The sequence below is a fragment of the Rhinoraja longicauda genome, chromosome 32, assembly GCF_053455715.1.
Source record: "Rhinoraja longicauda isolate Sanriku21f chromosome 32, sRhiLon1.1, whole genome shotgun sequence".
NCBI lineage: Eukaryota > Metazoa > Chordata > Chondrichthyes > Rajiformes > Arhynchobatidae > Rhinoraja > Rhinoraja longicauda.
The window spans coordinates 15,129,603-15,147,324 of NC_135984.1; the positions used below are offsets into that span (position 1 = coordinate 15,129,603).

Below are 17,722 nucleotides of genomic sequence, written 5' to 3' on the forward strand. Positions count from 1 at the left end.
ATCAACCGCCGTGTCAGTTTTTGTCTTCATTTCAAAAAGGGGGTGGATGGATGGTGGGGAGGAGAAGGGGGACATAGATTAGAATAACATGGCTTTCGCCAACCCGGGTCACATCATCCCTCAGCTCAAGCTGGAGGACGCGGCTGAGGACAGTTTGTTCAAGAACATTTCGCTGAGGTCCCTCCAGCAGGTCCAGCATCTGAGGAACAAAACGCCTTCCCCGGTCGGCTCCAGGCAACTCAGGTAGGAGAGAGTGTGCTCGAACCCGCTGGGTTCTCCAGGTGCTGGGTGGTGGAAGTGGGGAGAGGAGAGAATGGGAATTGGTGCTCTGTTGCTGCTGGTGTACTTTAAAAACTGCAAAACGCGGAAGTTCCCAAGATTTGCCCCGTGTTAAACATTGGATCTATTTTGGAATAATGCTGAACTTTTAGTTTGACAAGTTGGTTGTCAAAGAAAAGGCACGACAAGCTTTTGTTTTCATCGCGTGCTCCTGAAAGTGTTGTATTGAGCACTCCTTGAAATAACAATTTAGATCTGACCTGTAAAGTTGAATTTAATTTCAGTTACTGCCTTGTAATTATCGATCAAACAAATGCATTACACAGCTTGGTGCTTTTTTTTGTATTTGTCATCTTCTCCCGACCTCTACGATTGAGCAGTGGTACTTTCCATATGTAGCAATGGCGATGTAATTTTAGTTTGGATATAGTTCTTAGTTGTTTAAAGTATATATTCTATGTGTTGATTCCTTAGGATCTGTTAATAATTGCATTGTGCCATCGTGAATTGCAGTTTCATCCTTTGAGAAGATTTGTGATTTTACATCTTGGTGCCTAATAACTTTCTTCATATTTCCCCCCACTGGTATTGAATTCATATTCTGGTCCACCTGTGGCAAATTTGTGCTATTTATTGTGTAATAGAACCAAAATTGATTGCAGTTCAATGTAAATTAAAATTCCTGGCCCAACAGAATAATCCCACAACAAAAGGTGTTTCTTGGGTAGTAAAATAAACAATAAATTATCCAGCTATTTTGACAGTTTCTGTTTGTAAACAGATGTTCATTTTCTAGGTACAAAATTGTAACTATTTTACTGGTGCACTGATATTTCTTTCAGAACATTTGTTTGTAATTGGTCCAAGGATCTATATATGTTTGAGAAGAAGAGTATTTGTTCATTACCTCTGAAAATATCCTCCCTTGAATTACTAAAGCAAATGCAGTACACACAGTATGTTAGTTGATAATGTATTCTCCTGGCTGTCATTTCATTACTGCAAATCAATTCAAATGTGATTTGTAATGCTGCCAATATGATCAATTCATCAGTGCAGAAATATACATATGATGAAGTGACTGGTAAAATGTAATTTCAAAGCATACCCCTGTGTGACTAAAAAGCAATATTTTAATCTGGGGGTTTGTTCTTTGCTTATGATGTCATCCTTGGCCTGATATTGGAATACTCCTAGGTATTCATTAGTGTCATAATTTCATCAGCATATTTTTGCAATACTGCTCAATATTGATTGTTTATGCTGTTGTTTGAAATTTATGAAGTAACATTTTGTATCTGCTTCTTGTATCTATATACAGTATATTACTTCCATTGGTCCAGTTAGTGATGATGAACCCCAGTTGAAATGTTTGATTACTACTGTATAATCATTTATTATTTTCTCATAAGGTAGAGCAAGTACTACAACTATATAATCAAATATTATATAGTAGAGAGAAAATAGATCATTTAGATTTTGATGAGTTAGTGAAACATTTGAAGGATGATTCTTCCAGTGCGAAATTGTACTCTGTTAATGGACTGCCTTATGCATTTTGCATTCTTATGAGATTATGCCATCGGTATTAATGGTGGCATGTTTGTCTGCACACTTAAACACATGCCAATATTTGGATGAACTGTAGTCTGTCTTTTGTCTTTGTATTTATTGTTGTCAGACATGAATATATTTGTTGGTTTCTTGGTCGGTGCCTGAGAGGTTCAACTAAATCTTCAACAAAATACACTTCAAGAACTGAGAATCCTGTTTTATTTTGGCCTGGATGAAATTGATTGGGGCTGGTGATATTTGCTGCACTTGTATTTGCATGACAAACAACATTTTGCCGATACTGTTAATACTGCAATAAATTCAGTCCTGAACTGAAATTGTAAATTTTTTGAGGAAATGGTCTATGCATAGAAAAGTTATTTATTAACCTTTGTCTAAAGGTCTGCCTGGAATGCCTACTTTCTCTTACATATATTGCATAAATATTTTTCTCTGAATTTTCATATTTTCAACAGTTCCGTTTTCAATGTTTTGGCATGTTAAGAAAATTGAGGGAGATTTAGTATGGAAAAGTGCCTTTGAAGTAAAAGATCAGCCATTACATAATTGAAAGTTGAGGAGCGGAATGGGAAACTCTTGCTTCTATTTCACATGGTCTTACCAACAGTGTCATCTCCTTCAATTGAACACCACAGATACTTGGTAAAATATAGCCTAATGGCCACAATCCTTTAATATATATTCAAAGGACTATGCTAAAGAAGAGGTGTTTGCATGTGCTGCAGAATTCAGTCAAAACATGCACAAAAGGTAAAATGCTACAATTTGCTGCATAGTTTCTTAATGCAAAAGCCATGATAGGCCCAGAGGCAACCCATTCAAATATTAGTCAAGAGTGTTTTATTGTGATATGTCCTAAAACGGAGCAATGGAATTCTTTCTTGCAGCAGGACAACAGATATGTAAACATAGTACTGTACAAACACCAAAGATAAAAGAATGCCTCCAAGTCTATTTAGTTCGGAGCTTACTTAGAGGTTGTAGAGTTTAAAAGCCTGATGGTTGAGGGGAGAAACTGCTCCAGAACCTTTACATTACAGTTTTCAGGCTATTATTCCTTCTTCTGGATGGCAGGAGTGAAATGAGAATGTGACCAGGGGTACTGAGACAGGAGTTGATTTGCATCTGAACCAACTTTTTGAAGTACTTCATCACAATGGAACTGATTGCTGCTGTTTGGTAGCCATTGAGGCATGTCACCTTGCTCTTTTTGGCCATCAGAATTATGGATGTCTTCTTGAAGCATATGGGGATCTTGAACCATAGTATTAACAAGTTGAAGATGTCTGCGAAAGTTCAAGCCAGTTAGTCTGCACAAGCAGTAAGAACTATCGGGACCAGGTGCTTTCCATGGAATCACCCTGAAGAAGAATCTTCTGACATTGGCTTCAGAAAATTAAATAAAAATGTCATCAAGGAATCTAGGAGGTTGTGAAGATGAATTACTATTTTTTTCAAAGATGCATTGAAAGCATTGAGCTCATCCACGTGTGATGCACCGTTGTCACTTGTGGTACTCTGTTTCACTTTGTGATAGTGTGCAAGCCATGCTACAGTTGCCAGGCCTCCAATTTAGACCAAAAATGTATCTTGTAGAGGTCCATGCGTTGTGTAATAAATAACCGATACAGCCCCGTCGCTCACGCGCGCATGCCTGAGTTCAAATTCTAACTGCAATTGCTTTGTTCTCTGCCCACACACGATGGCTTGCCCCCCTGACCGCAGGAGGTGGGCCGTTGAGGCAGCTGCTCGAGGAAAACCTGTTCAAACAGGAGGCAGGTCTTGTGTCCGTCCATCAAGGCAAGCATTTCATCCATAAGCATGGACGGCTTGCGGTTGCCTTGGCCATCCATGTGCAGGAGTCTGTCTGTCCTGTCACGGTGGCAACGGCCTGCCCCCTGACCGCATGATTGGTCGGCCCAGATCAAGCCCAGTCCACACGAGAGTTCAAGCCCGCCAAACGACGGTTTAGAACCAAAGTGGCTCAGCCCGTCACAATCTTTACATTCTTGATGACCATCTGGAGACAAACCTGGACTTCCTGGAAGACGCTGGATCTTCTGACATTGGCCTCTGAGACTGAGATCACAATATTGTTGGGTGCTTCGGTTGGGAAACTTTTTATTCTCCCTTTTCGAAGTGAATATAGAAAAAAATCAAGATTGTGCTGGAATGATGAGACATTGTCACTTGCGGTGCTCAATTTCAGATATGCTTGGTGCTCTGCTATCATATGTTTCAGTACTCATTGAACAAAGGTTGCTTCCCTGGCTTGATGGTATTATTAGAGTAAAAGATACACTGAGCCATGAGGGTACTGGCGGTGCTGTTCTGATGAACTAGAACAGCTACTGTGGAATCTTATTCCAGATTAGATTTCTGAACCCATTGATTTGAATAGGCGTATTATGGCTAAGAGCATGAAAGGTTAGAGAAGGTTGTTGCAATTTTAATTTCTTTTAGTGTTATTGCCTCCATTATTTTTTCGATCATTTAAATGACATAACATTTAATGGCTTTTAATGTTTTTGAATGTTAAGGACCTGAAAACTCTTTAAAGGGAACACTGTTTTGACAGAAGGCAAGAGGTTGGCAGCATGACTTTGCTATAGGTGCTCCCCAGGTTATGACAGCCCGACTAATGTACATCACATACATAAGAACAAGTGTTGGGAGACTGAGAAGATGAATTTGCTGGGGGTCTGCAGGTATCTTCTGCCATATGGGAACACTGCTTGCAGCAATATCCAACTGACTTGAGTTAAAAGCCCTGGTATAACTACACATTGTCCTTGGTTGGCCTATGTTTTAACATATACTGGCAGGGTAGTCAGATTTCTGACTTACAAACTGTTCTGGTTTAAAAAATAACAATATGATGGTTACGTATAAATTGCACATGTGACAACTGTTAAATAGCTGATGACCAGCAAGCTTCTTTAATGCACAGTTTAATTCTAGCATTGTCACATATGTAATATAGGTTGATTTATAACTGGCAATATGCTGTCAGTGCCTTAACAATAGTGAAAGATCCAATTTATGGTTCATGTTAAAATAATCATAGTGCTTTATTTGAATTGTTTTTATTTATATTTGCTTTATATTTATTTTGATCTACAAATTAGGAGAATAAGTTCTTTGATGCAGTGACCTGTTCTATTGTGATATAATATGAAATTGGAAAAGAGCTTGAGTTCAATGAAAGTAAGAAAGTGAAATTAGCAATATAAAAAGAGAACATAATATAAATAGAAGGGGAATAAAAAGAGAACTTTGAGAAAGTAGATGACAATTTCTCATAGTATAAGAAAATAACTGCAGATGCTGGTACAAATCGATTTATTCACAAAATGCTGGAGTAACTCAGCAGGTCAGGCAGCATCTCGGGAGAGAAGGAATGGGTGACGTTTTGGGTCGAGACCCTTCTTCAATTTCTCATTGCAGGCCTAAGATCACAGTTACAGATAACAGCAAATATGCATAAGATTAACCTTCAGCATATCATTTAATCAGATTTCCTTGGCATTATGGTGTTTAGCATTTTTGTTACAAAAAATATTACCTTCATATAGGAACACCAATTTTCAGTTCACACCAAAGAATGAGATAAAATGTAAATTTCAAAATAATTGCAATTTTTAAATAATGAAAGTCTTTTTGGAGATGGCAAGCTGAATTAATAGACATAAGTTTTCTTCGTTGCTGAAGCAAAAATAGTTTATAACTGCACCCCCCCTCTCCTTATTCACTTTACTCATTACAGTCAAGAATTTTCTACACACTTTTCTTCACTCTATATTTCTGTTACTTTGGGGAACTCGCTTGAAGAAAGTAAAGTGTATAAATAAAAATATTGAGATGCAGAATTGTTGTCATTTTTGTAGTTGTTTGGATTAGCATCAAAGTTAGATGTAAAAGTTGCGAAATAAAAATAATGTTAAAAAAATATTTATATCTTGGGACACTCTTGGGTATAGTAATATAGTGGCAAAGTCCCTTGACCAAAAGGCAATGTTATGAACCATAAGTTCCAGAGACACATATTCAAATCCCATGAAAACAACTAGTGAATTTTATTTAAACTAATAAAATAAATCTGGAATTAATGAGAATCTAGTCTTGGGAATGGTAAACATGGAGTCACTGGGTTATGTTTTAAATAAAAATCTGCTTGATTGGTGATCTTCGGGGAAGTAAACCTACTATCCTTGCATATCAGTTAATTCATTGCATTATTGTTTAATGTATATTTTTTGTTTTAATATTCCTGCAAAACTGCAAATATGTAATTGTTCTGTTCCTGGTGCATAGACAATTAGACATTTTTGAATCTTGGTCTTTTGTGAATTCAAAACAGTCAGCATAGTTGACTCTTGACAGCCTTCTCATTCAGTGGCAATTAGTGATATAAAAATAAATACTGGGATTATTGGTGATGTCCACTTCTATTGTACATACAAATAAAAATGAAAAGAAAATCTATAATGTTTTAGGCTTATTAGATTACATCTCAGGAGCAGGCTCTGTAGTAACTAATTTGCATATAGCAAGTTTCCACAAATGAAAAATGAATAATTAATCAGATAATTTGCTCCTAGGCTTGCTTTACTGAAGGAAGGCCGTTGGCAATGACACTGGGAGAACTCTGTGTTCTTTTTTGAGTCGTAATAGAAAGAAAAGATGTTGCATAATTAGTGCCTTTATAAACCTCCGAACATTCCAAAGTCCTTCACAACCAACAAAGTATTTTTGAAATGCAGTCATTGTAACAGTGAAATGCAGCAGTCGGCTTGCAGGAAGCAAAATCCTACAAACAGTAATGGATTTGTTGTTTGACCAGTTATTTAACCAGTCAGTAATAAATAAGAAAATTCACACACCAACAACATTTACAAAATCATCATTTCAGCTCTTCAAAGAAATTTGCACACTATGCCTGAATAGAGATAATTAGTTAACTCTCTTTTTCAGTGTTAGTTCACTCTTTCATAATAGCTGGAAGCTAGTAAGTTCAAATTCCATTCTTGGACCTTGGGCATAAAAATCTAGTGTGACAATGTTAGGAAAGAGCTGCACAATTAGACGAGATGCTAAAGTGAGGTGTTATTTGTTATTTCGGGTGGATGTAAAGGATCCTATGGAACTATTTGCAATATGAACAGGAGAATTATCCCTGGTTCTTGGCTAGTATTTATATGTTAATTAAAATTACTAGAAATAGAGATCATCTGTCTATTTTCATAATGCTATTTATTGTATCTTGTCCACAAACTGATTGCTGTGTTGTATTTCAAAATATTTTATTGGGTGAAATGTGCTTTGGGTTGGCTTGTAAGATACTACATGGATGAAACTTTCTCATTGCATCTCAGCACAACAGAAAATTGACAGTAGGCCAAAATATTATGTAATTTCATATAATTGTAAAACATTGCATTTAATCAATCTAGATCTTGTATACAAAATGCAAGCAATGCTGTTAAATTTGCATTTATCATATCATATCATATCATATATATACAGCCGGAAACAGGCCTTTTCGGCCCTCCAAGTCCGTGCCGCCCAGCGATCCCCGTACATTTACACTATCCTACACCCACTAGGGACAATTTTTACATTTACCCAGCCAATTAACCTACATACCTGTACGTCTTTGGAGTGTGGGAGGAAACCGAAGATCTCGGAGAAAACCCACGCAGGTCACGGGGAGAACGTACAAACTCCTTACAGTGCAGCACCCGTAGTCAGGATCAAACCTGAGTCTCCGGCGCTGCATTCGCTGTAAAGCAGCAACTCTACCGCTGCGCTACCGTGATTCATTCATTTGATCAACAAAAATCTTTAATTGGCAGCATGTCATCATTAACCGAAGAATATTTGGCCTCCTGATGGATTCAGTGCTAATTGAACAATATTTTGTGTCTGAAGGAGTTCACGTGCCGATACCAAGATATCTTTGCAGGATGGCCTACATTTTGATTGTGTTGTTCAAAATTAGTTCTTGGCAAATGTCCTTCAACTGTGCCAGCCTGACAAGGATATTTTGTTTTAATAGTCAGTTTGCACCAAAGCATGGAGATACTGTTATATTTTCAATGGAAGGTGAAAAGCTGTTTGCAAGTTTAGATTGTATTCAACACATGGTGTATATTGGTCAAATAATGCTATATCCTCTTTACAAAAAAGGACAAAATGCTCGAGTAACTGGTTGGGGTGGGGGGTGGGGGGTGGGGAAGGCAGCCAGATGAGAGATAGGGAAGCAGGACAAAGCCTGGCAAGTGTTAGATGGAAGATAGACACAAAATGCTGGAGTAACTCAGCAGGACAGGCAGCATCTCTGGAGAGAAGGAATGGGTGACATTTTGGGTCGAGACCCTTCTTCAGACTGATGAAGTGTTAGATCGATACAGGTGATGAGGGTTTTGATAGGTAGACTGTTAGAAAAATGCCAGAGATGAAAAGCAGAAGGTGAGAAAAGGATAGAAAGGTTGTGAATTGTGAAACCTGAGGAAGGAATGTAGATGGAAGGGGAAGAAGGGGGGAGAAATGGGTGCAAATCGAGGAGGGAGGGGAGGTGTGGGTGGGGGAGGGGTATGAAAAGTTGTCTTAAATTGTAGAATTCACTGTTCATACCTTTTTGGGTTATAAGCTTGCTAAGTGGAATATGAGGTGCTGATCCTCTACTTTGCATGTGGCCTCACTTTGACAATGGAGAAGTCCCAGGGCAGAAAGATCAGTATGGGATGAGAAGAGGAGTTAAAATGGTTAGCAACAGGGAGGTGCGCTGGACCATGGCGAACTGAGCATGTGTTTGCTGAGTCTATGCTTGGTCTCACTGATGTAAATGAGGCCACATTGGGAACACCAGATACAGTAGATGAGGTTAGAGGTGGTGTGCATGAATCTCTGTCTCACCTGGAATGCGAAGAGACACGTCTGGTCTAAACTGGATGCTTCGGTAGATAGATATTCGGCAGGTGAAACCGAGTAGCAAAAAGTGACAGCGTTATGTCACTCCAGGATGAACTTGGTGTTTTATATGCTCACTTTGAAAGGGAGAACAGTGATGTACCTTCATAAACCCTCAGATCCCTTAAGGACACGGATCTCGGTCTCTGATGCCGATGTCTGACGATCCTTCTTGAGGTGAACCTGGAAAATGTCTGGCCCTGATGGTGTACCTGGCTGTGTTCTTACTGCCAGCACAAACCAATAAGCTGGAGTTTCTGTGGACGTGTTCAACCTCTCAATACTACGGTCTGAGGTCCCCACGAGCTTTTAGAAGATATCCATAATTCCAGTGCTTAAAAAGAGCTGGGTTACATGCCTCAATGACTACAAACCGGCAATACTTCTGTCCATCGTAATGATGTTTTTCGAAAAGTTAGTTATGACACAAATCTACTCCTGCCTCAGCAATGGCCTGGATCCATTGCAATATGTTTATCACCATAACAGATGGATGGAGGAAGTGATTTTGTTGTCTTCCACTCTGCGTGGACCACTTGGACAGCAGGAATGTTGGGCTGTTGTTTATTGACTACACCTTTGTGTTCAACACCATCACCCCTTCCAAACCCGTTGTCAAATTCAGGGAATTGTACCTCTGCTCCTCCCAATGTAATTGTATCTTCAACCTACACATTGTCTGACGTCAATCAGTTTGAATTCGTAACAGCATCTCTTCCTCACTAACCAGGAGCAGCTCAAGGCTGTGTGCTCAGTTCCCTGCTCTACAATCTCTATATGACTAGTTCTTGTGTGTAGGTAAAAAGGTGCTCGTGTGCATATTGTTCCTTGCTTTTGGTGTCTAAAGCAGATTATCGTCCTATAAGCTGTTTGAATTGTTTAAGGGTCTTATTAATACATTTTAGATTTAATTAGTAAACATTTTGTAATATTAAAAATTCTAAAAGTTTAAAAATCTAGTTAACTTTTTTAGAGGTGCCTATATGCCATACAGATGCATACCATCAAGAAAAAAGTACTTCCCATGGCTGTGTAGTCAATCGCTGCTCCAATGCGATCTTTAAATTTACCAAAGGTATCACATTGTTGGAAGAATAGTTAATAATGACAAGTCGGAGTCATCAGCATAACGATGGTGGAGAGAGTCAATGTTTAAGTTCCAGGGCACACACATCTTTGATGATCCGTCCTGGCCCCTGCACATTAATGCAATTACATTGAAAGCTGTCCAATGTCCGATTTGCTCTTATGTTTGAAATGATTTAGCATGTTGCTGAATATTCTTATCGAACTTCTGTGTATGTAGAGTATAGGGTGTACTGATTGGTTTCTCTGCCCACTCGTCTCTTCCCCTATCCAACCACTTCCTCTGCAACCCTAGGAGTTGTAACATGTTGCCCTACACCACCTTCCTCTTCTCCATCCAGGGACCGAAACAGACCTCCAGGTAAGATTGATGTAGCCTCCTTGGTGAGTATCTGGTATGCCAAGCACCTGTGCTCGTTCCGCCGTGGCCACCTGCAGCTCCCAGTTGCAAGGTATTTTAACGCCTTTTCTCATTCCAACAATGCTGTCTGACCTTGGCCACCTCCACAGCCAGGCTAAGTTCAAAAAACGACTATTGGAACAGCACCTCATATTCTGTCTGGGTAATCCACAACCTGATGGAATGAACATTCAATTCTTTAATTCCAGGTCGTGTGCTTCCGTTCTGTCCCTTTCGCTCACCATCCGATTCACCCAGATTCTCTCACACAACCCTTTCTCCCCAGTCCTCGAACAGTGAGTTTCTTTCCTCTCCCCCATTTATTCCACCTGCTCATTTCCTATACATCAATCACACTGGGTCCCTATCTCCTCCCCACTGTTGCTATTGGCTCACCATCCCTCCCTTATTTTGTTCCACTCTAACTTTCTTACCAGATTTCATAATCTGCTGCTTTGTTTTTTGTCACCTCATCGTTCTAGCCTCTGTCGCCATCACCAGTCTCACCTTCTTCATCTGACCCATCAGCCAATCAACTGCTCTTCTACATTTACTCATCGTTTGCTTGCTCTTGCCCCACTCCTCCCTGTTATCGCTTTATATTGGCTATCTCCCCTCTACTCTTAGATCTCAACTTGAAAAGTTGACTGTTCATTTCCCTCCATGAACACTGCCTGGCCTGCTGAGATCCTCCAGCAGTGGTTTTTTTTGTGTCAAATTCCAGCATCTACAGTTTCCAACCTTACTCATTTTCTCCTTAAATACAGACCTATCATTACTGCACTTCCTCTAAACATGTGATTTTCTGAATGTGATGAGAATAGATTCTAGCAAAGACTACATTATCCAGGCCATAGGAGGGAGTCAGCTTTGCGGAAGCCTGCAGTTAAATCAAAGAATTGAGCAATAGTTTACTTCAGTGAATTATTGCTTAAAAATTCATTTATTACTGGGTGCTATTTTGACACTATGGCAGCACTGGAAGCCACATTGATGGGGCAGCCGATTAGCAAGTTTAATGGAACCAAGAGTTTGATTTTTTTTTAATGGTTGTAGATTTGAAAGTGGGAAAACAATACTGAGGGATAGAAATCATTAATAAAAAGTTTACATTCAGGAAGTGAAATTGGGAATTAAGTATGGTTGGAATAGGATCAAATGTATGTCCCATGGTTCATGTGAACAACCAAAAAGTAAACAATCAAGAGATGAGATGGAAGCTAGAAAAATGAAATGTAGAACTTTGTTTTCAGTCATCCTGTAAATCTGCATCTGTTCATTATATTCCACTTTAAAATGTCTTTCTACTGAGGTTGTTAACTTCATTCTTGAGGTTGGCTTCATTCTTGAGAGTTAATTGGGAAGTTCAGAAATGAAGTTCAACATGCAAGCAGATAACTTGTGCAATTGGTATAGTGACTGAGAACAAATTTTATATGCTGTTATTTCTTGCCCACTGCAGCAAAAAACATTTGGGAAAATTTTGGTCTGTCAAGCAATAGGAAGGGAAGTAAACGGCATATGAGTGAACTGATTTTTCTTTGCAACAAAAAATTATCGCTGAAGATGAAGGTGTAAATAATGGGTATGTAATCTAAGTCATTTCGTGAAGAAGAAAAGCCAGGAATTATGTTTGGATTCTAAGCTAATCATTGGATAATGAAGTGAATTATCTCGATTGTGAAGAGTGGGATTTGCTAATGCTCAAATATTGTACAGCTAAACCTGCTGACAGCTTAATGAAAGTTTCCCTCAAAGATGTTGTAATATTGCTTTCTCTCTCTCCACAGCTGCTGCCTGACCTGCATTACTGGCATTTTCTTTTTCTGTTACAACCATATAACCATATAACCATATAACAACTACAGCATGGAAACAGGCCTGTCCGGCCCTACCAGTCCACGCCGACCATTCTCCCTGACCTAGTCTCATCTACCTGCACTCAGACCATAACCCTCTAATCCCCTCCTATCCATATACCTATCCAATTTACTCTTAAATAATAAAATCGAGCCAGCCTCCACCACTTCCACCGGAAGCCCATTCCATATAGCCACCACCCTCTGAGTAAAGAAGTTCCCCCTCATGTTACCCCTAAACCTTTGTCCCTCAATTCTGAAGCTATGTCCCCTTGTTGGAATCTTCCCCACTCTCAAAGGGAAAAGCCTACCCACGTCAACTCTGTCCGTCCCTCTCAAAATTTAAAAAACCTCTATCAAGTACCCCCTCAACCTTCTACGCTCCAAAGAATAAAGACCCAACCTGTTCAACCTCTCTCTGTAGCCTAAGTGCTGAAACCCAGGCAACATTCTAGTAAATCTCCTCTGTACCCTCTCCATTTTGTCGACATCCTTCCTATAATTTGGCGACCAGAACTGCACACCATACTCCAGATTCGGCCTCACCAATGCCCTGTACAATTTTAACATTACATCCCAACTTCTATACTCGATGCTCTGATTTATAAAGGCAAGCATACCAAACGCCTTCTTCACCACCCTATCCACATGAGATTCCACCTTCAGGGAACAATGCACAGTTATTCCCAGATCCCTCTGTTCCACTGCATTCCTCAATTCCCTACCATTTACCCTGTACGTCCTATTTTGATTTGTCCTACCAAAATGCAGCACCTCACACTTATCAGCATTAAACTCCATCTGCCATCTTTCAGCCCACCCTTCCAAAAGGCCCAAGTCCCTCTGTAGACTTTGAAAATCTACCTCACTATCAACTACACCACCTATCTTAGTATCATCTGCATATTTACTAATCCAATTTGCCACACCATCATCCAGATCATTAATGTAAATGACAAACAACAGTGGACCCAACACAGATCCTTGGGGTACTCCACTAGACACTGGCCTCCAACCTGACATACAAATGTCAACCGTTACCCTCTGGTATCTCCCATTCAGCCATTGTTGAATCCATCTTGCAACCTCACTATTAATACCCAACGATTTAACCTTCTTAATCAACCTTCCATGTGGAACCTTGTCAAATGCCTTACTGAAGTCCATATAGACAACATCCACAGCCTTGCCCTTATCAATTTCCCTGGTAACCTCTTCAAAAAATTCAAGAAGATTAGTCAAACATGACCGTCCAGGCACAAATCCATGTTGACTGTTTCTAATCAGGCCTTGATTATCCAAATAATTATATATATTGTCCCTAAGTATCTTTTCCATTAATTTTCCCACCACAGACGTCAAACTAATAGATCTATAATTGCTAGGTTTACTCTGTGATTATATAGGAGAAAGGATCGGGGGGGGGCATAAGAGAATATTTTAATATTGAAGTTAATAAAAGTAAAGGAGTAGATGCAGGTTTGTGGCAATGGAAAGGTCCTGATGATTGGGTGAGAAACTAGGTAGTTGGAAGTTTGACACTGCAGTGATAAGAGATGTAAACGTTTTTCTGGGAGAAGTTATTGAAGAAATAGCGGCTGGATGGAGAATGAAGCAAGGAAATGATTTGAAATTGTATCATTTGTAATAGTTAGAATACGAGAGTAAAGGCCCTATGACATGGTGAGAACAAAGAGCTGGCTCTGATTATGGATTTGGAGGAGATTGTATTCAGGGAAAAGAGGAGGACAGTGAACCGAGGAGGAAGATGGCTTGTCGGTGCTGAAAGGAATCTTTTAGATTTTTAGAATTTAAAAGCAGGTTTGTTGCAGGGGGAAGCTCTAAAAAAGGGCATCCCTTGAACAAATATCTTGCAGAAAGACAATTGGAGTAGTATGTTTACACTGATATTGTAGAAATCTTTCAGTGCACAAATCAGTATCACAAAAACACAGATGAGCTTAAAATAGTAAGGCTGCAGTGAATATATGGTGATACAGATGAGACTAGTTATGAGATGTGATGAAAGGTGAAGGATAGGAAGAAATTTAATTTGATGTCAAGCTTTAAATTTGTTAGCGTTGTTTATGAGAACGCAAAGCATTTGAAATATCATATCATATATCTACAGCCGGAAACAGGCCTTTTCGGCCCTCCAAGTCCGTGCCGCCCAGTGATCCCCGTACATTAACACTATCCTACACCCACTAGGGACAATTTTTACATTTACCCAGCCAATTAACCTACATACCTGTACGTCTTTGGAGTGTGGGAGGAAACCGAAGATCTCGGAGAAAACCCACGCAGGTCACGGGGAGAACGTACAAACTCCTTACAGTGCAGCACCCGTAGTCAGGATCGAACCTGTGTCTCCGGCGCTGCATTCGCTGTAAAGCAGCAACTCTACCGCTGCGCTACCGTGCAAGGGGAATAGAATAACTAATAGACCTTGATGAAATAAATTTCGGAAAGAGGGAAAATAAAATGTAGTTGTGGTGGGATCATAGAAATTAACATCACAGAGGAGGTCATTCAGTTCATTATGTTCACTCTAGATCAATAAAATGATTTATTTAGGCTAATCCCACTTTCCACCTTTCCATCCGCCCTGTAGGTTTCGGAATGTTAGATGCTAATTCGGTAGTTTTTTTAATGTATTGAGGATTTCTGCCTGCACTATCATCATTGGCAGATAAATTCCAGACCTTAGCTGCTCCCTCAAATATCCTAAACCTTTAGCTCCCTAGTTTATTAACTTCTCCACTGAAATAAAGTAAGTTTGAGCTGTGTTGGTCTTTAATACTTTTATGCAAGTGCACTGTCTCAGAAAGGTTGTTTAGCAATGATCATGGATTGCTAACAACACAGAGCTTGATTCCACATCATTCAACAAGGGATATGGATGATTGTAACAGTGAGAATGGTGCATGAAAAAATTAAGATCTTGTCAAATTTAAGTCTGTGCCAATTGTCTTGGTGAACACTAGTACTGTAGTACAAACTGTGGAAGAGTCAGGTTTCATTGACGGCTTCTCAATTTCTACATTTAATTTGCATAGCAGTTGCTGGCCATTTCACATAATAGCGCTATGATACTGTCAAGTTGAACACGTATGGAAAGAATCTGCATTTTGGACTTGTGTATGTTAAATATATTTTGGATGAAGAGGTAGGGGAAAAAAAATTGCCGATGCTGGTTTAAATCGAAGGTAAACACAAAATGCTGGAGTAACTCAGCGGGTCAGGCAGCATCTTGGGAGAGAAGGAATGGGTGACATTTCGGGTCGAGACCCTTCAGTCTGAAGAAGGGTCTCGACCCAAAACGTCACCCATTCCTTCTCTCCTGAGATGCTGCCTGACCCCCTGAGTTACTCCAGCATTTTGTGTCTACCTTGTATGAAGAGGCTATCTTTAAAAACTGGTTGTTATCATGTGGTATGTCTCCAGTACACTGTTGTAGCAACCACTGCTGCTTGGTTGAGAGCAACTGTCTTCAATAAAGGATATTTTGTTTATGGCTTTACCTTATTTATTTGCTTATCAATGCACAGGAAGCTACAGACACTGCAGCTTCCTATTTCCTGGATAAATGCAGATGCAAAACAGATAAGATTAACTTTCTGACTTAAGACAAAAGGATAGTATGGGAAGCTTCTCAATAATGTGTAACTCGTCTCGAGAATATCATGTTCCTGCTTACTATTGGATTACCTTGTATAAAAAATCATCCTCATTTGGCAACATTCAATTTAACAATACCTGCTTAAATAATGACAATATATAGATGTGATTGTTTGATATTCTAGTTTTGTGTTTAAATCAACCTACTGATATGGTACTGGGCCATAAGGATGGGAAAGTATCAAATTTTATCAACGTGGGGAGCCAGGTGATCATTGTCTGACAATCGTAGGGTAGCTGAAAGGTCCAAATCAGGACAACCAGTCAACATTTCAACTTTTAGGAAGTACACAGTTCTACTTGTGTTCAGATGTCAGATGGTATAGTGTAAACATTATTTTACTGATTGGTTGCATAACTAACTTAACCACCTGAAAAGAGCATTAGACCAATGTTGTTTGGGGGGGGGGTTGATAGATTGCAGATAAGTTGATAGATTGCGAATAGCTTGAGGGTACACTGAAAGAGATCGGTTCGGTTCGGACGGACTGAACCTGTCGTCGGGGTGGTTGCTCAACATTTCCTTATGACATGGAAGGAGACTATTTCAGTCCTGAGTCCATTCAAGGACAATGGGGACAATGTGAAATTGAAGGCTTGCCAATTATAACAGAGATCAGACTTGCAGTTAGGCCAGAATCCTGGGATTGGTGGTAGTCAGAGTCATGATTGGGTGCCTAAATGATATTATCAATGAAAGGGGTAGGTTGCTGATAGAAACTAACACCAAGTAAAATTATGAAACCAAATTTCTGCAAGAAGATCCATACATTATTCTCTCCGACCATGTGCTTGGTAAGGTTAGATCTTAATACTAATACAGTCATACAGCTTGGAAATGGGCACTTTGGCTCAACTTTGCCATGCCGATCAAAATACCCCATCTAAGCTAGTCCAATTTGGTACTTGTACCTCTAGACCTTTCCAATCCATGTACCTGTCCAAGTGTCTTTTATATGTTGTTCTTGTACCTGCCTCAAATAGCTTCTGTGGCAGCTTGTTCCATATGCTCACCAACCTCTATGTGAAAAGGTTGCCCCTTGGGTTATTAAATCTTTCCCCTCTCATCTTAAACCTGTGAGCTCTGGCTCTTGATTCTCCCTCCCTGGGTAAAAGACTGTTTATTAACCCTATCATTCCTCTTATGAATTCAAGCACCTCTATAAGACCACCTCTTGGCCTCCTGCTTTACAAGGAATAAACTTCCAGATTGCCCAACCTCTCCCTATAGCTCAGGGCCTCAAGTCCTGGCAACATCCTTGTAACAGTTCTCTGCACTCTGTCCAGTTTAATGATATCCTGTCCAGTTTAATGATATCTTTCTTATAGCAGAGTGAAAAACTGAGCGCAATACTCCACATGTGGCCTCACCAACATCTTTTACAACTTATTGTAACATCCCTACTTCTGTCGTCAGTGCCCTCACTGAAGGCCAATGTAGCAAAAGGCTTATTTACCACCCTGTTTACTTGTGATGCCATTTTCAGGGAACTGTACATGTGTACCCCTAAATCTTTCTGCTCCACAACACTCACCAGAGCCCTACCATTCAGTGTGAAGTTCGCTGTGAATGGAATTTAAATCTCTTCATTTAGCATTAGCAAATTGTTGTGCCACCTTTTATCCCTTCACACTTTAAAAAAAATGACATCTTCAATATAAATGTTACTCCAAAAAATGAAAATACAGTGGTAGAAATACTCCAACAGTTCAGGCAACATCAGACTGAGAGAGAGAATGAATGTTTCAGGTTAGTAACCTTTTTTTAATCAGAACTGGAGAAATGAGATAACAAATGTGTTTTAAGTTGCAGGGAAGGGAAAAGCTCTAGATAATGAAGGGAATGTCTATGATAGGGTGGAAACCAAGG

At 39.6% G+C, this 17,722-nt stretch overlaps 1 protein-coding gene across 3 annotated transcripts in view; it reads left to right on the forward strand.

Annotated features, from left to right (window-relative positions):
* Positions 1-4: 4 nt before the first annotated feature.
* The window catches only part of LOC144608748 (protein Aster-B-like), a 395,300-nt gene continuing 377,582 nt past the window's right edge, over positions 5-17,722 (forward strand). For all 3 annotated transcript variants that reach the window (XM_078426805.1, XM_078426806.1, XM_078426807.1), the window contains exon 1: positions 5-243. In XM_078426805.1, coding sequence (XP_078282931.1) covers positions 89-243 — 155 coding nt within the window. In that variant the 5' untranslated portion in view covers positions 5-88. The remainder of the gene's footprint in view (positions 244-17,722) is intronic.